This window comes from Macrotis lagotis, chromosome 7 (genome assembly GCF_037893015.1).
Source record: "Macrotis lagotis isolate mMagLag1 chromosome 7, bilby.v1.9.chrom.fasta, whole genome shotgun sequence".
NCBI lineage: Eukaryota > Metazoa > Chordata > Mammalia > Peramelemorphia > Peramelidae > Macrotis > Macrotis lagotis.
This window is the reverse complement of record NC_133664.1, coordinates 29,961,126-29,985,460: the sequence shown is the minus strand read 5'-3', so window position 1 is coordinate 29,985,460 and position 24,335 is coordinate 29,961,126. Positions and strand designations below refer to the sequence as shown.

Here is a 24,335-nt window from a genome sequence, read left to right as displayed (position 1 = left end):
CTTTTGAGAATTAGAACCTAGAAGGTTTGGGAAATCAGCTTGAATGCAGTCATGCTGTATTTGGTCCAGTTTTGATATGGTCCAAAGAGGAGCAAGTTGGACCAGAAGACAGAAGATGCTCCATTCAGTTCACACCTTTGAGGAGCATCAACTCGTGTGCAGGGGAGAAGAATGAGAGAATGGCATCTAGCCTGGGCAGAACCCTTCCACGTTGGCTACCGGTCTTCTAGAGCGTTTGGGCAGGAGAAAGGCAGAGGAACACAGAAGAAAGATTCCATCAGTGGTCCTTGGTCTGGCTCCTGGGAATAGTAGAATGGGGCTGCAGAGTGGGGATGTTGGAGAAGGGTGAGGGGTCCCCTAGATCGTACAGTTGGCACAAGTGGCTTCTTATATTGATGCTGCCAGCCTGATTGACCCCTGATCCATTCCCCTTCACTGGCCAATTGAACCAGAGCTTCACCATGAGTCTTCTGTACTCCATGGGTGAACAAAGGCCTGAGAAACTGGTGTTGACTTCCAAGGATGCCCTCCAAGCTCCTGGCTTCAAAACCATCCTCTGCAGACTGCCAGCTGCTGCCAGCTGCTTTCTGAAAGTGGTTGTGTGTTTGACAGGGCAAGGCCTGAGAGTGGGCACCAGCCTCCAGCAGCTAGCTGTCTTCAAAGGAAGAAGGAACAGCTGCCACAGGATTGAGGAATGATGCTTCAGGTGAACAAAGAAGAAAACTGGGTCTGCTGGGTCAGCATCTCTGGGGACCCTGGCTGCTTAGGAGCAAGCTCCGGACCAAATCTGAAGTGGGCACGCCTGCGGCCTTGCCCAGAGGCTTCTGCCTACTAGCCCTGCCTTGAAAAGTCATCCTGATCATCACCCAACCAGTCTCCTGACTGTGTCTGCCCTGGGCTGGCCTGCTCAGATAGCTTAGGTTCACGCGGCACCTCAGGCTTGGCAGGAAACATTATCCATGACACCTGAAGAAGTGGAGGCTTGGCAACAGGAGATAATTTAGCCAAACTCATAGCTCTGTTGAGTCTTTGGTGGGTCTCCTGTCACTTCCCTCACTGTTTATTGTCTCATATGAATCTGGTGGTCAGTCCTCAGTGGGACCAGTGCCAGTGTGCAGACCCCCACCCAGAACGCCTGTGGAGACAGCTTACCTGACCCTGCTGCTGGGCTTGCAGCTGTGTGCGTAGAGCAACTGGTGGTAGCCCGGTGGCTGGGGTGGGGGCAGCTGTGGCAGCCCCGGTGGCTGGGGTGGGGGGCAGCTGGGGCAGCCCCGGTGGCTGGGGTGGGGACAACGTGTTCTAGGATAGTGACCTGTTCATTCGGAGTGCCTCTGAGTGAAAGCTGTGGAAATGATAGTTAATGACGCCCGAGCAGTTGCCAGGAGTGGTGTTCAGTCGTCTCTGTGGAGCAGGACTAGCCCTGCCATCCACCCCGGGGCGGGGTGTGGAGCAAGGAAACTTAACCAATACCCCCCAGAAGAGCATTTCATCTAGGGTTACATGGGAAATGGAAGCCATCTCACTCTGTTGCGCTGGCTTGTAAAAGCTGCTTGTTGCACTTCACCACCTTGCTGTCATTTGTGGCTTCCTTCTGCCCTTGTTTCTCTCTAGACGTTTTCCAAACCTTTCATGACCTTTTTTTCTTGGAGACGACTCTCATTTGGATGGAGAACATTGTACTTGTATGTAACATGGGGCACAGATGAGCAGAACAAGCCTGCGTGTTTGCCATCCTTGCCAGGCTGCAGGGCTGGGGGCATCTGGGACGGCATCCAGCCAGCCCACCCACCAGCCTGGAGTCATGGGGGGTGGTCATTGCTGTGACCATGTGGCTTGTCCTGCTTCTCCCCACCTCCCTCCTTATCCTTTGAAGCTCCTCTTGGCCATTCCTTCCAGGCCATCAGTACTCCATTCTGTCTGTGGACCAGCATTTATTCAGCCGTTTCCCCATTGCTGAGTGCTCTGCCTCAGTTATCCTTTGCTCCTTTGCCTCCCATTTATAGCTGGAGCAGTTGAAGCTTGGAGAGAGAAGTCTGAGGGGGGCTTGGCTTTGGCATCCCCTCACTCTTAAATGATAGGACCCGCCACCCTGCTGAAGGCTTTCTCTGGGGGTTTTGTTGGAGATATGGGCACCCCAGTGAGCCCTCCAGCTCCTAGTCAGCAGGAGCCTTGCTCTGGGCTTAGAGAGGACTCCGGAGGGAAGCAGGGAAGGGTGGGCGGTCACCGAGCGGCCCCAAGCTGAGGCTGAGTGCCATCACAAACTTCCTTCCGGTTTCAGTAGTGGGTGGTTTGCCCGCTCAGAAATGTTGATGCTCATTCATGCCCAGTGATCATGGTTCCCAGAAGAAGCAATTGCTTCCTGTTAGGAGGCTTTTGAGGGGTCAGCTTTTTTGGCCCATGGACCTTTGACAATTGGGGTTGTGCCCTATTTCTCAATGCGGTCACCTGCTGAGGCGAGATCTAGGCAGTCAGTTGTTGGCAAAGTTGGTGATGACTGCCTGCTTTGTCCTAAGCTCATCTCTAGACCTGCAGACAGACCTCTGTTGAAATTGGGCCTGTGAGTGAGGCCCGAGGATTGGATTAAAGATTGGGCCCAGACCCCTGGCTAGAAGTGAGGGAGTGCGGCGTAAACCCATCCCAGTGGCTGCAGCTTCATCAGAGGAGCCGGTCTTGTCTCGTGGCCCATGTCACTGGTGGTGTTGAGACCCATTCTGTTCCTTTGCCAAGATTGTAATATAGTGAAGTAGAACTAACCTGGTGTTGGGAAATATTCTGTAGGTTGTGTTTGAGGATATTTTTAAACCATTGGGACTCGCTTCTCTTATGCCCTCACTCTGTGTGAATTTTTAGAAGACCAATATTATATGTTTTTTATTAAATTTGGCATATAGAATGTCTGACCTGGAGAACTGTTAAAAGAGGGGAATTAATATGTTTTCAATAACCTGAAGCAACATAGCTAAAAGACTTCTGGAGTGCCTCGTGCTTAGATGGAGGCAATTTTTGGCAGTTTTATAGTGTGAGAATTCAGCTCTATGAAATGTTGTAAATACATAGGCAGAAAGGAAAACAGGAGCAAAATTTGGGAAAGAATTGAATCTCAGGCAAAGAAAAAAATTCTTACATTATAGGAAGTAAAAAATCTAGTCAGAAATGGCTAGTGGGTCTGGAGCCATTTGGGCCGGTGCTGTCCCAGCTCTTGTCCTTGCCTCTGCTCACGGACAAATTAAGTGAAACCTTAATCCCCTTTCTTTTCAGAAATGCAGGATGGCCTCTTTCTTTTTCCCTTCAAAAGGACAATTTGAAATTATTTGTTTCGTTTTATACCAAATCCAACGCACTTTACCTATCCTTAAAAAGAGCAGCAAAAGTCAATGCCTGCCCCATTTTTTGACCCGTGTGGTGCCAGTCTGACCTTCGTGGCAGTAGGTGCTGTGGACCCTTCCCTTGGTTCTGCTAGGAAACTGAGGCCCAGCCAGATGAGTCTTGGCACAGTCTCAATGGTATTGTTAACTTACAAAGTCATTTTAACCGAGCTGCAATGAAATCCTTTCCTCTGTTAGCCCTGAAGACCTTGGAGGTCATTGAACCCTAGACAACCCCAGTGCCCTCCAGTCCTGGGGAGCCTGCTCCACGCATCACACTCTCCTCCTAGATGGCCCCGCCTGACCAGGACACCTTCCTAGGGAAGGTTCCTGGTTTTGAATTCCTGGCACCTTTTACGTGAGAAAGTGTGGTCCCAAGGGATTTGGCTTCCCCAGTGGCCCGCTGAAACGGAGGCCCTCGCCCTCCTAGCGAGGCCAACTGGAACAGGAGCTCCTCTTGAGGGGTGAGCACCTGTGCCTTTGAGCCACATACAGGCTGGCGCTCGAGGAGATGCCGCTCCGGTGGTCACCTTAGAGTCAGCAGGGTCTCTGTCCTCAGACACTTCCCACCTGGGTGACCCTGGACACATCAGTGAGTCAGTTAATCCCACTGCACACCCTGGGTGTTTCTCCTTGGCCTCCCTCTCCCCGGTTCGAGATACCCTCCGTTGGAAGTACCTAATCAATGGTAGATGCAGACTCCTAAGCTCGTGGGGGGAGGGATGGGCCGAGGCCATCAGCTTCGGCCTCAGGAGCTCCTTGTCTTCCTCCCTCTTGCCTGTTTCAGCCTCTGAATGGGATTGCCAGGGGAAAATAGAAATGCCAGCTCCCAGGAAGCTCAGGTAGAGCCTGAAAATCAGGGAACAAAATTGTCTTCAGGCTGCCAGCAAGAAATTTAGGAAAGAACTTTAATTTGTGGAAGAAGGCAAACTCTTCTTTTATGTTTCTCTGTAAGTTGCTAGAAATATATGGCAAACACATTGTACAAATAGGATAGGACAAAATAACATTGAATATGAGCCCCCAGAGCAAGCTGGGAGGTGGGCGAGGCCGTGGCTCAACTGTCCAGGATGGATGGAGGTGCCTTGGCGATGTGTTGAAATAGTGAGAAGGCTCATCCGCAAAGGCATCGATTGTGCACTGAGATTCTCTTCTGTCTGGGCCGGCCCTGACCTCTGAGGGTGGCCTCTCTGGGGCCGTGTCGCCTAGGTTGTGTTCCTGTGACTCCATTTGATTGAGACAAGGGTGTGCTGGGGTGTAGATACGCAGATGCGTGTGGAGCTGTGGAGCTGTCCCACTCCTTGGGGCCTGGGACTGCTCTGCCCATGGCATTTTCTTGGCAAGTTGCCACAGTGCTTTGCCATTTCCTCCTCCAGAGGGTCACATGGGTAGAAATGACCTAGCACCACCCATACACATACATGTGTGAATGTTTTTATAAGAGAACAGAGATACTTTTTTTGTATACCCATGCCTCAGCATTTAATCAGTGCTTTTTGATGAATAATTATGAGTAAAAATTTTATGTTACTAGAAAAAAAGAAATTAGGCCTGCTCGGTTTCAGGGGCCAGGTGTATTTTCCTTGTGGACATTTTGCAATTCCAAAGCTCTTGTGTTTCCACACTGATAGAAAACTAGCCTTTGAGATGCTGGCACTGCCAACAGCCCAAGCCACCTGGTTCTGCTGGACCTTCCGGGTGAGATGGTGAAGGAATCGGGGCTGGGCTTAGCTCAGGAGGGCCAGGCCGTGACCAGGCTCTGCTCAGCTCCTCAAAAGGAGCTCCGGCTGGCCCCACGAGGAGGACGAGGGCCTCCGTTTCAGCTCTGCTTATGGAAGGCCTGAAGGGGAGTCTGGGGAGTGGGGTTGGCACCAGGCTGCAGGTCTTGAGGTACCAGTCTCAGGACTTGGCCTTTGTCCTGGAGGCCAGGGACTTGACTTTTTCAGTGTCACTGACTCTTGGGTCTACTCTCAGTTGCATTTGGAGAAGCACTAGATAAAATACATAGGATTCCTAAAAAAATGAATAGTACAAGCTCCCAAACCCCAGATCAAGACCCCGAACTGGAGACAGTGGAGAGAGAGCCCCTAAAGGTTTTAATCAGGATGTAACCCTCTGGGATCTGTGAAGTACTGAATTAATATTGGTAGAAGCATCAAGGATGATTAGAGATGGAGGTAGGTGGGGAGAATCAGGAGTCATGTCTTGGAATGATTCTGGTGCCATCTGCATGGCGAGGAAGGTTAACGGCAGGAGGGAGGGTTTGGGGAGTGTATGATGCATTCAGTTGGTGCTGGGATGCAGGAAGAGATTGCTCCCCTGCAATGGGAAATGTGAGACTGGAGTTCAGGGCTGGGGGGATGGGGCGTCAGAACAAAAGATGTAGAGTTGTGGACCCAGCCAAATAGACAGATCACGAAGGAAGGAACCGTAGAGAAGAGCAGAAGAGTTTGGGGCCCGGGAGGAGATCAGCACTCCCAAACCGAGGAGGGAGGGAAGTCTGGAGTGCTTTGCCTGAAGAGTCCCCAGAAGTTTCAGCTGGGGCCCGGAGCCAGCTTCCTGGGCTTCAGGGCTGGGGTGGGGGTGGGGAATTCTGCCCCCCCCCAATGGTTTCTTCATTTGTAAACAGGGTAAAATTTGCATGTGATCTAGGGGACACTGGTTGCTTTGAACACGGAGCATCCCGGGGGGTCTTGGGGGTCCGGTGCTCCAGTGCCCGGCTCTCCAAAGGGGCCCTGGCCTAAACAGAGCATATTTGTTCCCTTTGGGGTTTGCCCTGAGGGAGGATGGAGAATATTTGACCCTCCTCCAGATGTTGGGAAGAGCTGGGCATGTTTTTCTCTTTGTGATTCGTTGTTCGAGTCCAGTTTCTTTTTGTCACTGGGCATCTCTGAGGTGACTGTAGGGAGGCAGGATCCCCGGCCCCCCACTCTCTGGACTCCTCCACCCCTCGCCCATCTCTGCTTGGCAGTCAGGCTTTCCCTCGCCACCAGGGCATCTTCCAACCCTGGGTTGTGTTTCTTTGGCATCTCCCCCTCATTGCCTCCCTTCGTCCTCGGCTTCCTTGCAGACCTGCTCAAAGCCGCCCCACCTCCGGGAAGCCTCTTCATTCTGAGGCCTTGCCTGGGGTCCGGCCTTCTGTAGAGCAATCCGGAGCCCCCTGCAGCCTGTGGATCCTTAATGTTCATTGAGCTTAAAGTGCTCAGGAAAGGGGTGGGTTTCTTAACCCTAGTTAAGCATTTTGCATTTATTTTTGTTTCAAAAGAAAGGGAAAAATTTAAATAATCATCAAAGGAGAATGAACTTGGGATCCAGTAAAGTGGGTTCTTATTCTTGGTCAGGACCGGCAGCCTGGGATGAGCCTCTGGCTTTGGAATCTGGGGCCTGGGGATCATCGGTCCACTGGTCGTCTGGGGACCCTGAGCCTCAGTGGCCTTCTGATGCTGCCCGGGGCTCTTCTACCAGGTTATGAGCGGCCCCTGTCTGCAGGGTGGGAGGAGCCCCCAGACAGAGGAAGATCCGGCCTTCCTCGGCAGTGATAGAACATTTAACCTATCTGGGAACTTCTTGTCCTCTTAGTATTCTGTGTTTCTCTGTGTTATTTTAATCAGTGGAGGGAAAGATCCTTTGATCACTAAGTGTAGAATGAGTAATTTGATAAAGAATGCAATGGATCATTGAATAGAGTCCTGCTATTTTGTACATTTAGATTGCAGATATTTTTGTGTGATGCTGAATGCTCAAAATATATATTTTACCAGTAAAAAAAGAAACCCTTTAAAAGATTGTTGGATTCTTTCAGAAAAGGTAAAAAAAAAAATATGAGATTGAAGCTTATTCTAAATGACTTCTTCCATCTTCACTCTGAAACAAATGAGTAGCAGTCCAGTCTTATTTTCAGATTCATTTTGATGCTTGGAGGCTCGTACTCTTTCTATGTCAACTTCATTCAGCAATTTGAATTTTAAATATTTTCATCTATGTCCTTTCAGTAATGTATACATAACAAACCAAGTATTGATTTTTAAATTTATTTTTGTTGACTTGGGAAGTCTACATGAGTGTCTGTTATTAAGTCTAATACAGGTCAAGCCCCATTATGAAAACATTTACATCTCGGTGAGATTTATAATGACTCCATTGCTAGAAATCATTCCCAGTGCCCGTGTATCTCCCGGGAAGCCTTCAGAGCCCTGGGAGAGAGGCCGTCGTCTTCCTTCCGGCCTTCGTGGAGTCGTGGTGTTGCCCCCAGTAATTGTGACTGGAGCCCCGTGGGAAGCAGAGCTACTGCGCATGGCGCCGTGGGATGTTGAAGAGTTCCAGACCTTCCAGGGGCCCAGGCTTTTGGGGGAGGGGGACCGAGCGCTTTAGGTCACGTCCGGGGATGAGGTCAGCGATGGAGATGGCTTCCACGTGGCTGTGGCCGTGCCTTGAGCCTCCCTCCAGGCTATGGAATTAGGTCTGCCCTCTAGAAGTCGGTTGGTCTCCTGTTTGTATGAGTGTTGGCTGTGCCAGGCCCCGGACTGAGCGCCCCAAGGCTTGGTGGGGTGGGTTTCGGAGCCAGCCCCGTTCTCACTTTTGTCGCCCGGTTGTTACACTGTGTCGTCCTTCTCACTGTGGCTCTACTTGGGGGCTTTCATGGCAGAGATTCTGGTTTGCCCTTTCCTTCTCCAGCAGAGAGGCAGACGGGGGAAGCGCCTGGCCCAGGGTCACCAGCTAGGGGTGTCTGAGGCCGATTTGGACTCAGGGAGATGAGTCTGCTTGCCTCCAGTCAGCCTTTGCCCATCTGGTTGAAGACCCGGCTGGCCCAGGCCGAATGAGAGAAGGTTTGGGCAGCCTGGGAGCTGGGCAGGGGCCAGAGGCTCGCGGGCATTCCTCAAGGCTCGACTGGTGGTTTCGCTCAGTCCCGGGACGTTGGCCTTCTCTTGGGAGAGGCAGCTTGTGCCAGGCAGACTGTATTCACAGTGGCTTTCTACATTGAGATAGGTTTTGTGAGGGGGCACAGTGCTGCAGGCCATTTTCAGGATCAGAATTTCCCCCTCCCCAGTTTACAGATGGTGAAACTGAGGCACAGAAGCAGTGACTGCCCAGGGACACACCTGCTGCTCACACAGGCCTGGTTCCTGCAGGTGCCTCCTGAACCTGGGGTTCTTTTCTCCTGATGATGACGTAGGCATCTGTTACCCCGTGACACTCATAGCTGAATAAATGACCAAAGTGCTTTAATATCAGTACTTGTATATTATTAATACATTATATCATATATAAGTGCTTTTAATTTAAAATGCTTCTTCAGTGTTGCACTGGGTGGATTGTGCACTGGTCAGGAGGCACCTTCTGACAAAGGGCGAGGGTGCCATGGGGCCTGGGCATGTCCCACCTCTGCCTCCCTGGCGGGAACCGCAGCACATTGGGCCAGGTGACCAAGCTCTCCTCTTGTTAGTGGACAAATACAAGTTTGCCAGCTTGCTCCTGTCCTCCCCTTCAAAGGACAGCGTCCTCGAGTCCGGAGCTGGAGGGCCATTCCCTGCAGTCAGGCCCCGGCCTTTTTCTCTCTGGGGGCCAGCCCCACAGCCCAAGTGACCGCTGGCTGACCGCAGCTCTGAGAACAGACAAGTGAAGTGACTTGTCCGGGGCCACGGAGTTGTGGTGTGTCTGAGGCCAGGCTCGAACTCGGGCCCTGCATTCTGGGCCTTGTGGTGGAGCTGGAACCAGAACATCACAGCTCCTCTTCTTGCCCGTGGAGTTTTGACGTGGTAGCTTTCCTCCTTGTGCTTTGCCATCACTGGTCACCAGCCCCGGCTGACCGTTGTTTTGTCCGTGAGGTTGCGGTGTCTAGGAGGGTCTCCCTTCTGCCGGGCTTTCTCCCTGTGGGTCCCATGGATGTTCTGTTGAATTCATGGACCGTCCCCACATGATGGCAGCTACAATTCGCACTGTCGCAAATTGCTTGTATGAATGGGCCCTTTCCTTGGACTTTTTGAGACTTGGACCCAGAAGTGGTGCCAGCAGGAGGGGGAGGAACTTGTAGCAGGCCCCTCCCCAGTGGGGCCTTGTCATCATCAACCCTTGTCATCCTTGTCAATAGGGGGCTCAGGAGGTGGAACCTCGGGGTTCTTAAAAAGGTCGAATTTCTTATCCTCAGTGATCTGGAGCTTTCTCCTCTGGCGGTTGTGTCTCGCACCCTGGAAGCTTGCCCCAAAGCGCTGATGCAGCTGTTTGTGCCGGGCGTCACCCCATCCTTGTGCTGCTCTTTGGTCCCTAGTTTGGAAGTGTTCACGTCCCGGGGCTGCGGAAGCCTTTGCTTCGCTCTCATCTGTTCATCCGTCACTTAGCTTCTTCTCACCTGCCCCTTTCCAAGATCTGGGCATCGGTGTGGTGGGTGTGGCACAGCCTCCTGCGCCGTGGCTGCGTTGCTGGGCTGGCCTTGCTGGCCACCTTGCTGTTTTTTCCTTTGTCATCTGTAGATGATCCCTCTGCTGTCAGCTGTCTTCTTTTCAGTGGTCTGGCTGGTCCTCCCTTTCCTGGCACAATTTAGGAAATTTGGATCGGGGGGACAGAAGCCAGGGTTCAGCCCAGTCCTTGCATCTCTGACTCCTCTGCATCTCGGGAGAGGCCTGCTGCCCTTGGACTGGGGCCTGGGGAGGGAGAGCAGGGAAGCTTTCGGTCCACTCCCAGTCCCCTGGACATCCCCCTGTGGCCTCTCCAGGAGGACCGGGGGAAGCAAGACGCCACGGGATCGCGTTGGAGCGGGTCGGCCCTTGTCATGGTGCCCCGGCCTCTCCATTCTTCCAGCAGTGTGAGCAGCCCCCCTCTTTTTTGCTGCCCTTCAGAGCCACCTCTGGCCCTGTTACTTCCCGATGGCTCCCGTGGCTCCACAGCAGCAGGCGGGGCATGGCCTCGGTCACTGGACGACGACTGGACCTGGGGTGGAGGGATTGTCTGGCTTTTCTTGCCTCAACCCTAAATCCTCAGGGTGGTCTCGAGCCGCTCCAGGCTGGTGGGCCGGGGAGCCAGATCCCACGCTCTCTGAGCAGTGGTTGCCCATGTGGGCCCTGGGGCGCGCTTCAGCCCCTTCACGGCCAACATGCAGAGAGCTGGTCTCCCTCCAGCTTGGGGTCTGTCCCCCGGGGAGTGGGCTCCAGGCCTCTGAGCCCTCTGGCTCCTCTGAGCTCCCAGGTTATGACTATCAGATGAGATGGATGGGGTTTGGGGAACTTAAAAATCTGAGACCATTCCAGCTTTTGGGACTGTTACCATCGTGGGACCCCCTTTCCAGTCCTTTTCCAACAACATGTCTGTCTGTCTGCTGCAGCTCCAATAATGCCTTTTTTCCACATTAATGATTATTAACCTTTTCCTCTGCTGGTTTGTGAGACTCCGACTCTCCTCCTTCATTAACCCAGGCTCTGAATTTTGCCCGTGGCCTCCCACTGCAGAGCCCCGGGCCTCCTGGCCTCCCAGGCCGCCTCTCGGACTTCCCAGGCAGGCCAGGCCCTGCTTTCTGTGTGCAGGTTGTTCTGGGGGAGGAGCTTCGCGAGCCCTGAGCCCCCTGTGGCTGGGGGTGTCTGAGCCTGCTTTGATCCTGGAAGGACACTTCCAGTAGCCGGACCCCCCCATGTGGACCCAGGGCCTCCTGGCCATGGATCTGGGTCTTCCCCAGCCCCCCGCCTGCAGTGGAGGAGGGACTTGATAGACTTTTTTTGTTTGTCTATAAAAGAATGATTTTATTTATTTTGAGTTTTCCCATTTTCCCCAATCTCGCCTGCCTCCCTGCACCCCCGCAGCAGGCATTCTGATAGTCTCTACATTGTCTCCACGGTCTGCATTGTTGGTAGAATTTTGTAAAATGTCTGTGGGACCTCCGAGATAACCATGTTGCTGTTTTTGTTCCAGAAGGAAATAAAGTGTGATTAAAGACACAGTTAGGGGTATCTTCTCCCCTCTCCCCCGAGACCTTGGAGCCTGAGCAGAGCCCACCCACAGGCTGCGGAGAGGCGAGGCCTCCCCCTCCCCCCACTCCCTTCTTACTCCCCCAGTCTGCTTCCTTTCCACACAGTTCTCATAACTTGGGGGATCCGATTTCTAATTCCACAGCTGCTTAAAAATAGTAAATTTTAAGGGGGAGGGGGCTGCTAGAGATACTGTGCTGACTGTGGGAGAAGATCCTTCTCCCCCCCTTCCCACCACACCTGGCACCCCCATCTCCAGGTAGGGGGCAAACACTAGCCATCAGTCACCCCATGGGGTTTTTAGAGGCACTGCCCTGCCTTGGTGCCTCTAATGAGGACCCCTGAGCCAGCCAGAAACAAGGGCATCTAAGGCAGGAAGGGATGTGACAGTTTTCAAAATTTTCCAAACAAAATTATGAAAATGAAAAAATATTTTGAGAATTGAAAGAACCAGCCAGAAGTTGAGGTTTGATCACTTGAAGAGGAACAAGAGCTGGGGGGGCAGGATCAGAGTTGGGTGAAGGGGCTGTGAGCCCCGAGGGGAAACCAGCCTCCTGGGGCCCTAAGATACCTGGCCCTGGATCCAGGCTGTGGACGATCAAGGGGAGCCCCAGAGGAGGAGGCAAGCCCTGGCTCCAGGGGAAAGGGGTAACAGGTGAGAGGGACTAGGGCAGGGCATGACCCAGTGGGACGGTCAAAGGAAACAGGTAGACTCATCTGCCCAGGTGTTCAGAGGAATGGGGCCCTTCACCCATACCTCCCTTCCCTCACCTTTAGAAAGGGGGCTTCAGCTACCTGTACCCCAAAGGTGAGATTAGGGAGACCTGGCTGAAGGGCCCCTTTCCTCAGGAGCTCTTTCCCCACCTTGCTCACACCTGGATGATGCCCATTAATGACTGAATGGGGTCACAGCCTTGACCCCAGTTCAGCCGTCTCTCTTTCAGATTGTCCTTTAATGAGTGGACGGGAAGTTACCTCAGGTTCCTGACCTGTGCAGAGGCCTGCGTCCTTTGGATGGTAAAGGGCTTCTTGTTCTTACCTCCGTCCCTGGAGGGCTGTTTTGTATGGGCTCTGGAGGGGCTTGAGGAGAAGGAACGTGGTGGGAGCCGCTGGGGCTCAGCAGGTCAGGGTCTGGGTGCGGACAAGATGCACAGCGCCTCTCTTGCAGTCTAGGAGTGGGAGGGCTGTGGGGGCCCCTCAGGTCACGGAGAGGAAGGGTCCGGGACACGGCCATTAGTTTTAGAGCGATGTTGTCCAGCGGCGGCGTGTCATCATTTCTGGTAGAAGTCACAAGGACTGCTGGCGCACTCCTGGAGGGCTCAGATGGGTGATACTGGTGCCTTTCCTTCCAGGGGGACTCTCCTAGACACCCCTCAAAAGCAGAGGCTTAAGAGCTACTTTTATCACAGTATTTAAGCCCGTGTGGGAGTGCCAGGCCGCTCGCTGCAGCCCACCTTGTGAAATTCCCTCCTTCCTTGGGTTGAACCCGATTTAGCCTTGGGGGACAGCACCAGACTCACTTCTCTGGCCCTCCCCATCTCTTTTGAGACTTGCTCTTGACGAGCATAAATGATGATGCCCACCCCGGACTCTCTAAATGTCCCTCCTTAGAAGGGGCTGCCCCATCCTGCCACATTTTTCCAATCTTTCTCTCTCCATTTAGAATTGAAAAGCTTTTTAAAATGAATACCACTGGGCAGCTAGGTGACGCAGTGGATAAAGCACCAGCCCTGGAGTCAGGAGGACCTGGGTTCAAATCCGGTCTCAGACACTTAATAATGACCTAGCTGTGTGGCCTTGGGCAAGCCACTTAACCCCATTGCCTTGTAAAATCTAAAAAAAAAAAAAAAGCTGGGGTCCCCCTTCTCTCTATCACTTTTCCAGCCCCCTCTCTTTGCCTTTACTCGATGGTTTAATCTTTGGTTTTAGGGTGTAACAATTAAAGTAATGGGGGTCCATCTCTTTGGGGGGGGTAGACCAGCTCCTCAAGGCCTGTGCAGAGGCCTTTTCTGCTCTCATCATCTAACTTGCCCCTATGCTCCTCCGGGGCCGACAATCATCGAGTTTGCCCTGAAGGTATCTTTGTGATGATTGACCAAGAGGAGACAGGGATCAGCCGGTGACTCGGAGCTTGGGACCCCTTTAGGTGTGTTGACGTGGGTGGGAGGGGCTCCCATTTGGGAGCCTTCCTGTGCACCCCCAAATGGGCCTCTTTTTTAACTCTCAGTAGCTTGTTTGAATGTTGTCCATGGACAGAGTTCCTTGTTGCACAGGCTGCAATGGGCCAGACCCCCACGTGGGCTGCCCCCTCCCCTTGGACCTCATGGAGGCTCCTCCCAGCAGGAGATGGCAGCTTCCTCTCCTTGGTCATCCGAGGTCGCCCTTCCAGGGGCCAGTGGAGGAGGAGTTAGAAAAGGCAGGCGGCCCGCAGGTGCCCCCCTTCAGTTCTGTGGCTCTTGTAGCCATCGAAGAGGCCTCCTGGGGAGGTTGCGAGGAGGTACCCCAGTCCGTGTGAGGAAAGTCAGCTGCTCGCCTCCCCGGGGCATTCCTTGTTCTAGCTAGATCAGAATGTCTCTGAAGTTGAACAGGTTTCTCATGGAGAAGTCCAGGACTCTAGATGATGCCTGAGCAGATGCTTGGGAGGCCTCGCACACAACTGCTGAGCTGGTCTGACCCATCAGCACTTAGAGAGTGGCTTGGGTCGGGTCCAGACCCATGACAGCCGCCTCAGCAGGGTCAATGCTCTCATGGTCTTGCTTAAGTTTAAGGTTCATCTAAGAGTATATTCTAAAACCTTTTTGGCTCCTGAACTAGAGATTAAATATCCTCTTGTGTGGCTCATCAGTGCACTGTGGAGAGCTAAGTTGCTTCAGGTGACGTGGATTTCCTCATCCCAAAGAGACTCGTCTGGATTTTGTCCCATGTGTCATCTCTTCCCTTTTCCAAGGTTCCTCTCTTGCACTCCGTGAAGCCCGGGTCAGAGTCTTTTTTTCTTTGTGTCCAGAAGTCGCTGCTTCCCCACCTGGTCCTTCTCTTGCCAAGCCCACGCTCTTCATTCAGGGCTCTGGTCTGTTGCCCTTTTCCTGATTTTTTTTGTCAGTCACCACCCCACCCTCTAGCTATTCTCCTCCCCAATTTCTAACAGCTGGTTCTCTGGTCTCTTTTGCTGATCTTGTCCCCAAGAAGTGGGATTCGCTTAGTACCTCTTCTTAGTATAGATCCCACCTTTCCAGTGCCTGCTGGCCATGGGATGGAGGCACCTCAAATTCCTTGCTCCAAGCACCCCCATTTCCTTCTGTCAGGGATCCTGTCAGCCCTCCATGAACCTCTTCCTTCCAATTCTAGCAGTTGCCAGTCCCTGTTGATTGCTGCCTCAGTATTTTCCCCCTCCTCCTTTTCTGCTCTCATCATTGGGCTTCTAGATCAATGGTTTCCAACATGGGGTATGGGCACTCTGGGGCGGGGTGGGATACTAGACTATATATTGAGATACATGAAATGTCAAAAAAAACCTTTTTTATTTCTGCCAAAAAAAGCACTTGGGCTTATTAACGTTCAGTATAGATTCACATGGGTGTCCTTTGTCATTCACATGCCAGCGAGTCCCAAGGTCCAACAGGTGTCCTTTTGGGTGCCAGCAGAGGGAGTTCCATACGTTGGATGCCCCATTGGTTATTGGCATGTGCCTCCCTGGTTAAGTGAATTTCAGATTATATCACATAGTTTTTATTGAATTAACTCTCAAATTGGAGATCCCTGTCAAGAAATTAAAGAAGATAACCCTAGTGAAGAGCATGGAAACCAGAGACTTTGGCACCAGGGTTCTAGATCAAAGCCTCCCCCCATCCCACCCCCTACCCCCATCACCTAACATTTACTTTAAAGGTGTAGAACATTTATTGGAATGTTAATGCATTTTTTCAAAAGTCACATGATCCACTATTTAATGGCCTTTCCCTGTGGAGGGTTGTTCTGTACTTGGGGTGGGGGGTCAGGAATCCATATATTTATTGGAAGGGGAGTGTGGGGTGACAGAATAAAGAGGATCTTTTATTTTTTGTTCTCATGGAGATAAATGTATTGGTCATCTGAGACTGACCATTATAATTTAATTTTTGAAATTATAAAGAGTATAAATGAAACTAAATCTCCCAATTTTGTTTTAATAAATTAAAATTTTGAATAAACATGATAAAATGCCTCATGGTCAATTCAAAACTTCCCTGATTGTGCTTTCTTCTGAATTTCCTTCTGTTCTTATCTTTGATTTTAAAAATATTTCAAATGACCCCTCTTGTTATTGGCTGACCCTTTCTTTCCCTGGGGGGGGGGGGGGAGGAGGGAAAGGGAAATCTCTTGTAACTGATAATCAGTCAAGTACAAAAGCCCATTCCTAGTGACCAGGTCCAGAAGTGTGTCTCTTCCTTTTCTCCATTTGAGTCCATGCCCTGGCCCCTGGGCCAGTGGGTCTGGGTGGGGGTCTTGTGCAGAAATAACTTCCTGCAATAACCGTGCACCTCTGCTGTGTTTCCCCAGTGCTGGTCCCAAAGGTGATAACATCTACGAATGGAGGTCCACCATCCTGGGCCCTCCAGGATCCGTCTACGAGGGGGGCGTCTTCTTCCTTGACATAACCTTCACCCCCGAATATCCCTTCAAGCCTCCAAAGGTAAGACTGCCCTGTTTGATGCTGAGTTTGATCCAGTCTCTCCAGGTCACCCAGCCCCGAAAGGCTGTTGGTTGGCTGAGTTTGTTATGGCCTTGAAGTTGAGTCTGAGCTCCAGTCAGGTGCAGGGAGCACGGCCTCTGGGGGAGCCCGTGCCGGGTCATCAGGAAAGATGACTCACCTTTTGGGTCTCGGGGTCTCCTGAGCTCTGATCCCGGCCCTGTTGTGACCGCACGTGGGGCCATCAGCTGGCACTTCCCCATCTCTCATGTCTCGACAGCAAAACGGAACTTGGGTCATTTTCTGGACCTTTCTTCTGAATTGGGGTCTCTCACCTCCGTCTGGGGAGCGCCAGTTTGTGCCAAAAAAATGGGAACCTGGACTTGTTGTTAACATTCTGTTGTTCACAAAACAGGGATGACCACAGAGTTTGGTTTTAGAAAAACTTACTCTGGGTCTTTTACTTGATTAGACATAAACAGTTGAAGTGGTGGCAGACTGGGTAAGGTGCCTGGTTTCCATGGGGGGGCACTGGTCTGCCGGCCCTGGCAGAGCCACTATCTGGACTGGACTGAGAACGCCACGCGGAGTGACCGCTCGTCAGAGGGTTTGTTTTAGAGGGAGGGCAGCTTTCTGCTGCTGCTTTCGAACCCTGAGCAAAAGAAGCCCTGAATGGTTAGAAGTTGTCAGAAGCCTGTGTGGCCGAGCGCCCCTGTGGTGCAGTGCCTGTGCCCGCCGGGAAGGCAGGGGCACGCTGGGGGCTTGGCCGCACTGGTCACCTGTGGGGAGAGCAGCAGGACACGACCCCCATTGCTTCCACCACCCACTTTGTTCAAAGAATGGAAGGGTCATTTGGCAGAACCGTGTTCATGATGTAGACACCTGGCGCAGGCCTAGCGATGACCTGCGTGGGACCTGGAGCACACGGGCTGCTCCAGGGATGGGGGAGAAGTTGTGAGAGATCATGGGAGTGGCAGCAGAGCGTGAGGTGGGCCCTCCTTCCTTGTGTTGCAGGACCCCCCATATCTAACTGAAGAAGTGCTGTTGAGGATACAGCAGGGGCCCATGGTCAGGAAGACCTGAATACCAATCCAGCCCCAGACATTCAGAGGAGTTTGGCCTTGGACAAGTCACTTGACCTGTTTGCCTCAGTTTCCTCATCTGTAAAGTGAGGGTCAGCAGAGTTCCTTCGCTGATCCCTGGCCTCCAGCCTCCTCTTAGGCTTTACCCCCCCACCTCCTGGGCTCCCCCAGGGGTCCCCTCTCTCCTTTGGGGCTGTGCGGCCAGATGGATCTTCCTCAAGCTGAACTGGCAGAGTCGCTTCCTTTCCCTTGGACTTAGGAAGTGGTCCTGGATGCCCCCCACCCAGCCCTGGTCTCAGGCCCCGCTGAGACCACCTAGCACGCTACTCAAGGTGGCTGGTGGGTGGGTGGTCCCTGCTTCGCCTGCCTTTCTTTGTCTGATTCAGCAGCTCCCCGTAGATGGGGATTGAGGCATCTTCTTTGGTTCCAATTCCGGTTCTGCTCTTCAGACTTCATCAGTCCTTTCCATGGTGTAAAGGAGGATGAAATGAAGGTTTTTACCCTGAGATTGTGTTTTATTGGCAGCCAGTCAGAATTCTACTTCTGCCATCCTGGGGGCCCTCTTGTCCCCCCAGCTTCCCCCAAGCCCTCCTCCCGGCGTGGACCTCCCCTTCACAGAGTGCAGTGTGTGCGTGCCACGTTCCCTGGGCTTTAGGCTTGTCATCCAGACTTTAGATGCCCCTGGATTGGCTTCTGGTCCCTTTACCGTCACCCCTGGCAGTGTCTTCTCCGCCCTGGCTCCTCTCCTGGTTACTGATGGTAGAACTTCACGTTGGGTGGCGGTCCCGTGCTCTGTGACACCAGGAGCCGCAGCCTGGGCCTTGATGCAGGAGATGGGGGGTCTCACCACTCCCTCTTGTTGCCTCATCAAACTGTAGGTGCAGTTACCAACTAGACCGAATTTTAAGATTTTCCCAGTTACTGTGACTGCTCTAGTGGCATGTTTTTAATTCCAGAAAATAGAAGTCCATTGTGCAGGACTCCCAGACACGGTCAAGTCACTTTTGCTTTTTCAAGTCAGATACAATCATTTTTTCTCTGCCTCCTCACTCATCTGCGCTAATTCCGCAGTGTCCTAATGATGGGTGATTGGGGAGGAGGAACTAATTTTAGTATTAGTCTAAACAAAATAAATTCTAATACTCCAAAGCCAGATATACATTATTTGTAGATTTTGTATCTTTTCATTCTGGATACATGAGAACCATATGTCTCTTATGAAAAGAAATAATTTACTAAAAGTTTCCTGGGGGGGGGGGAGCTCATGCCTATGAAGAGCATCCCAACCCTGGGAGTTGGGCAGAATTGGAATCCAGATGTAGCATGGGAGAGGCCTGAAAGGAGCGGGGGTCGACTGAGACCCCATGTACAGTGAATGAAATGACACCGGAGTCCGTGTTTTCAAACACTGAACGGAGACCTTTCCGCACCACTGACTTTCAGGCATCCAAGCTTGAAACTATCCAGTCCTTTCTGGGGGTCCTCTCGTCTGTCTCTTCTCTCCTTTCCCTCCCTCTCCCCGTCTCTCTCTCTCCTGGGCCTCTCGATGCTTTGCTGGACGTCCACTCCTCCACTGAAGTTCCGTGTCTGCGGGCCTTCTTGCCCCTTCTCCGTGGTCCTCTCTGGGCTCCTGTCCTAGCTGCCTGCTCCTCCAGGAGACTTCCCCCACTTCGTGCCCACTTCTTCCTCCCATCTCTGCCAGGCTGGTAGCACGTCCCGGCCCATTCTATTCCCATGGCTTAGTAGGTGCTTTGTCAATACTGGTTGAAATCTGTTAAGTTGCAAGTTGATTTCTGTAACTTGTCATTTGGGGATTCAGACTCCGAAAGTGAAAATATTGACTATTTCAGATGCAGCGCCTTTCTGTACAAGTAGCAGAATAAAGTCCCTAGTCCCTTCTGTTTCCCTCTGAAGCGCCCACAGGACCTGGCCCTGTTTGCTTAATAAATGAATTGTCTGAGCACCGGAGGATCGCCGACTTGTAGGAAATGCTGTGTTTCAGACAAGAGGGCCCAGTAGATGGGACTAGAGTAGCCTTGGATATGGACCACGGGACCCGCAAGGGTCCTTCCAGAGAGACTGGAGCACAAGAGCCCTTCGTCCCGGCCCGCAGGCCCCGTTGAGGCCGGCCACCCGTGGGCTGCGCCTGGTCCCATGCCCTTTGAGGCGGTGTCATACCCCCAGCTAACACGAGAGGTCAGCAGAGAAGCTGCCATCCTCACGGAGAGGAAGTACTGGTGGAGCCTTGAAGGGGGCCGGGCCTGACACCGCCTCGTGTGCCAGGGGCAGGGGCGGGCGTGAGCCGATAGCCAGGGTTGTTGTCTTCCCGAGGCCTGGGCTGGGCGAGTCCCGGGCCTCGGAGGGAGCTGCGCTCTGGCCGTGGGGGAGCTTTGAAGGCCGGCCGAAGCCTGGACTTGGCTCAGTTCTGGAAGAGATGATTGGAGGGGGAGACGGGGGCTGGGCGATAGTCAGCTGCCTTGGCGGGCCACACTGGGCCGGGGAGGAGAGGAGGAGCGGTGTTGTGGAGGCAGAGGCGGTGGGATTAGGCTGGGCTGGATTTGGCAGCACGGGTGGGTCCCCTGGCACCTTTGGGAGCCGTTTGCGTCGGTGTAGTTTCTCAGGAAACTGCGGCATCGTGTAGAAATGCTTCTTTGTGTAGTTTGGGGAATAAAGGGGGAAAGAAAGGGTGGGGGGGCAGCCACTGCCACACCAGAGGGCTCATGTGGTCTGGTGGTATAAACTAGCGCAGGGGAAGGCACGGGAAGACAGGCGAGGGACAGACCGCCCCGATCCTCCGTCTCTAGGAGGTCCTCGCTCTTGACAGGCCCCATTTCTCCCCAGGTCACGTTCCGGACAAGAATTTACCATTGTAATATCAATAGCCAAGGGGTGATCTGTTTGGATATTCTGAAGGACAACTGGAGCCCGGCCCTCACCATCTCCAAAGTGCTTCTTTCCATCTGTTCCCTGCTCACCGACTGCAACCCTGGTAAGCTGAGGCCGCCGCTTCCGAAGCGCGTCTTCTGTCCCTAAGGCAAAAGCAAGAGGCTTACAGAGCACCCACGTAGGAGCTCTCTGCAACGGGCAGGCTGAGGCCAGGACCCCGGGGTCTTGGTCCAGCTCCTGCCACAGCCAGCAGGCATGGGGTCGGGCTCCATGCCAAGTGAGGGTGGGGCCGGGCACCCTCCCCCAGCCCCTCCTGCTGGCCGCTCATACCGTTCGTCCAGCCCCCAAGGCAGAGCCCCCAGCTGGGGCCCCCGTTGCAGGGCTGCTGGCCACTGCTTGCTGCTGTGGTTCTAAGGGGCATGGTCCGAGGGGAAATCAGGACGTCGAGCTGGAAGCATTGGGAGTCCCCTGAAAAACTGGAGGCCGGTCAGCTCAGGAGGTGGGCGCAGAAGGCCTAGGAGCCTCGGCTTAGCTCAGGTCGGGAGGGCTCTGTTCGGGCAGCCTTGGCAAGGGGCGAAACTCAGCTAGGGCTCCAGAAGTTGCTGAGAGAAGGCCCGGGTCAGGAGCGCCAAGGCGCCACACTCGCTCTGGCCTGGAGAGTGCCCCCATTGATGCCCAGGCTCACCGACGCCTGCTTGGTTGCAGTGCCACCTCAGAAAGGGCATCTGGTGATCCTTCCCCAGGTCTGGGGCCCTCCTTGGGCTCTGTCGGCCCTGTGCCCAGGCAGGCAGTAATTGTACCAAGCAGCGGAGTACACACAAAGGCAAAACAGTCATCCCGGCTTTGGGAGGCTCCTCTGTTCTTAGAGGAGGCGGGGGGGGGGTCTTGGGGGGGAAGATGAAATTTGAGGTGATTCCTGAAGGAAGCAGAAGAAAGGAGAGGATGAAGTGCAGCCAATGAAAAAAATTGTTGGAGGTGGGGAAGAGACAGGCTGGGGGCTGGGCATCGACCACTCTGGCTCAGAGATCTGTTGGCATGTCAACCCCTTTCTTAGCCAGATTTCCACGTGGGATCTCAAATGATGAGAAGAGGCCCCAGCTCTTGCAGCTGTGTATTAGCCTCATCTGTTTTTCCCAATTCTTCCACATAGTCCCCCATTTTTTTTATCTTTACCATTTTGCTGGGGAAAAGACAAAACTTCAGGTTTTTTTTAATATTAATATTGTGTTTTCCAATTCTATACAATAGTAGTTTCTGCCATTTTTTTTGTAAGGTTTTGAATTTTACAATCCCCCCACCCCAACAGAAGGCAGTCTGTTTCCATGATGTACATATATCAAAATTGAGTGTTGAGAGAAAAAAAAACATGTCTGTAAGGAAGAAAGACAGTACTAAATAGCAAAGTTGTGTAGTAATAAGACAGCTTTTTTTTTAAGAATTGAAGGTAATAATCTTTGGTCTTCATTTAAGCTCCACAGATCTTTCTTTGGATACAGATGTGTTCTCCAATACATATCCCCCAAGATTGTCCCAGATATTTTACTAATGGAATGAGCAAGTCTGTCAAGGTGATCACCACCCCATGTTGTAACAAGGGGTGTTCTTCTAAAAACCTTAGTTTTGGTCTGCACTTCTTATAATCTTCTGATTCAGTTGGATTATTAATAATTATTAAATCAAGTAATTATTAAAATAACCCTTTTTTTGCCATTAGAGTAAGGTAGAAGGAGAAGGGGGAAAGCATTTATTAATTCCCTACTATTTGTACTTCACAAATATGATCTCATTTGCTACTTCATCCACCCACAGAGGCAGGTGCTGTTGTTATTCTTTTTTCACTGATGAAACTGAGGCAGGTGAAGGTGAAATGACTCACCCAGATCATACATCTAGTAAGGGTCTGAGGCCAGATTTGAACTCACGGCTTAGGCTCCATGCTAAGCACGATACTTCCAGACTGTCCTAGAGTACGTGTCAATTATTTGGAAAATTCACTTCCATGAAATTCTTTTAGTTCCTGATGATACCAATTAACAAACAGTTCAGTGATAGATATTAATAAACATTTTAATGTCTATAACAAGAACGAGAGACTCAGCAGCTCAAAGAGCTGTTCATTCAGGTCTCGTTTTGCCTGAAGCGGACAGCAGCAGTAGGTTGGGCAGGCAGCCTGGCTGCGGCTCGTCTGTGGTCACCCATTAGACCTGGAGTCTCCTGGGAGCCTTTTGCCTTTGTTGGTCCCCTTAGTCACCAGATTGACTATCAATCACTGTTTTTAAAATCCTATCAAAAAATGGGCAATAGTGTTTGTGTGTGTGTGTGTGTGTGTGTGTGTGTGTGTGTGTGTGTGTGTGTGTGTGTGTGTGTGTGTGGTGTGAGGCCTGTGAGGGCCACAGTTTATTGATGGCTTCCTCTGCATTCATGGGGTGCAGGCTTCTGGTTGTGCTATTAAGATTTGAAGCTTTATTTTCTCCACCCTGTCATCTTAATAATTTGCTGTTCTTTCTTTCTAGCCGACCCCTTAGTGGGAAGTATCGCCACTCAGTATATGACCAACAGAGCAGAACACGACAGAATGGCCAGGCAGTGGACCAAGAGATACGCGACATAAATTGGGTTTTCACCAGATTGACAGTTTGTCTGTGATGGAAAGAGCTGCTTATGATTTTGAAGGGGTGGGGGGGAGGGGGGAGCTGATAAAGAGTAGGGTATTTCTATAACAGATTTTATTCAGTCTTTTATTTCTTAAGATTTTGTTGTTGTAACTTAAGGTATCTTGCTACAGTAGACAGAACTGGTAATAGCATCTTTTAAGACTGTCATTAGTTCTGCGTTATAAGCTCAACTCTAGTACACGGAAAAGAATGTACACTTAGACATTTGGGTTCTGTTGCTTGCAATATGTAAAAGATTAAAAATAGCTTAATTTTGTACGGGTGCACACGCATTTCTGTCGAGTCCTTCCAAGATGACCTGGTTGTTTTTTTTCTTTTTGTATAAAAGTTTTTTTCCCCTCCATGAAAGGGAACACTGATATTTAACAATTACTTTTTCAAGACTGTCTATCATCTCATGGTATAGAATATGGACAGGTGGGTCTATGGCACCATAGAGGAAATGAGTAGTTAATGTATTTTATTTTAGATGCCAATCTGCTTTAGTGAGAAAGGATGAGAGGCTTTCATTGAACTTAGAGAAACCTGTAGTGAAATACCTTAAGCTGTTGAACTGTGAGGCGTGGTGGAATAGGAGTCACTCGGTGGATTGGTTCTATGTTGTGGGCTACTTCAGTCTGCCTTTGTTACTGTGCTAATAAAAAGCTATTAAAAAACAAGGCTGCAGTCCGGGTGCGAGTCACTTTCTTTGGTTTCTGGTGGAGGTGCTACGGTAACACCGGCCTTTCAGGAGCTGGAGCCGGGCAACTGAAGGCAGGACGGGACTTGAAACAGAAGCTTCCTTGATGAAGGGATCATCTGGTCATCAATATTCTGATCCAGCCCATCTGCTGCCTCTTTCGAGATTGAGTTCTCCAAGACCAAGGGGCTTTCACAATTAACTTGACCACCAGAATGATAGAATTCTAATTCAGCCCCCAAACCTTAAAGGAATTATTGATGGCCCCTCCTCCAACCCTCATTTTATGTCCAAAGTACAGTTGAGTGGAAAAGTGGAAAATATTTTTACAAATCTTAATTTTACTTTTTTTACTCATGAAATCTACTTCCCTCACTCCTTGGGCCTTTTCTCCTTTCCAGGCCAGGTCTTCATTTCTCCATGTTACTAAAGCTCCCGCCACTCATCCCTCCTGAATGGGGGGTGACTAAGAGGCAGCTCATGGAGTAGCGGAACACAAAAAGGTAGCCCCCAGGACAAAAGTCACCTCAATCCCAGTACCATGTAATGGCAGCCCTCAGCACTGCACTAGGATATCGAGAGTCAGATGTTTTAAACATGTTACTACTTCTCAATACCAGTGGAATGGAATCAGCTATTTTCAGAAGATAAAAGGACAGATGATCTCTAAGTAATATGCTTTTATCAGCAATCTAGCTGGGAGTGAGAACTCCAGTTACTTCCTCTTGAGGGCCTAGATCAGAATGGGACCCCCGCCCCCCATTGCTGCAACAGAGATGCCTTAGCTAGCTCTGCAGATATCCAAGCAGCCCATTTTTTGCCACCCAACAAGTGCTGACGTGATTGTGATGGTTAAGGTGACAAAAAAAACCCTGACAAGGTGGCAGCACCTCTGACTCCAAGCCTCATGCAGCTTTCCTCATGCTGCATTAGTGTTCTGAATCGGAGCTGTAAGGCACTTGATAGAATGATTCACTATAAAGTGTTCTTGGTGAGAAGCAGTCACCTCCAGGTCCCTTTGTGTAGGAGA

At 51.5% G+C, this 24,335-nt stretch overlaps 1 protein-coding gene across 1 annotated transcript in view; it reads left to right on the top strand.

Moving 5' to 3' along the window:
* Window positions 1-23,293, top strand: part of UBE2E1 (ubiquitin conjugating enzyme E2 E1) — a 33,657-nt gene extending 10,364 nt beyond the window's left edge. The window contains exons 3-5 of the mRNA XM_074195710.1: window positions 15,854-15,986; window positions 19,907-20,054; window positions 22,465-23,293. Coding sequence (XP_074051811.1) covers window positions 15,854-15,986; window positions 19,907-20,054; window positions 22,465-22,562 — 379 coding nt within the window. The 3' untranslated portion in view covers window positions 22,563-23,293. The remainder of the gene's footprint in view (window positions 1-15,853; window positions 15,987-19,906; window positions 20,055-22,464) is intronic.
* Window positions 23,294-24,335: the final 1,042 nt, after the last annotated feature.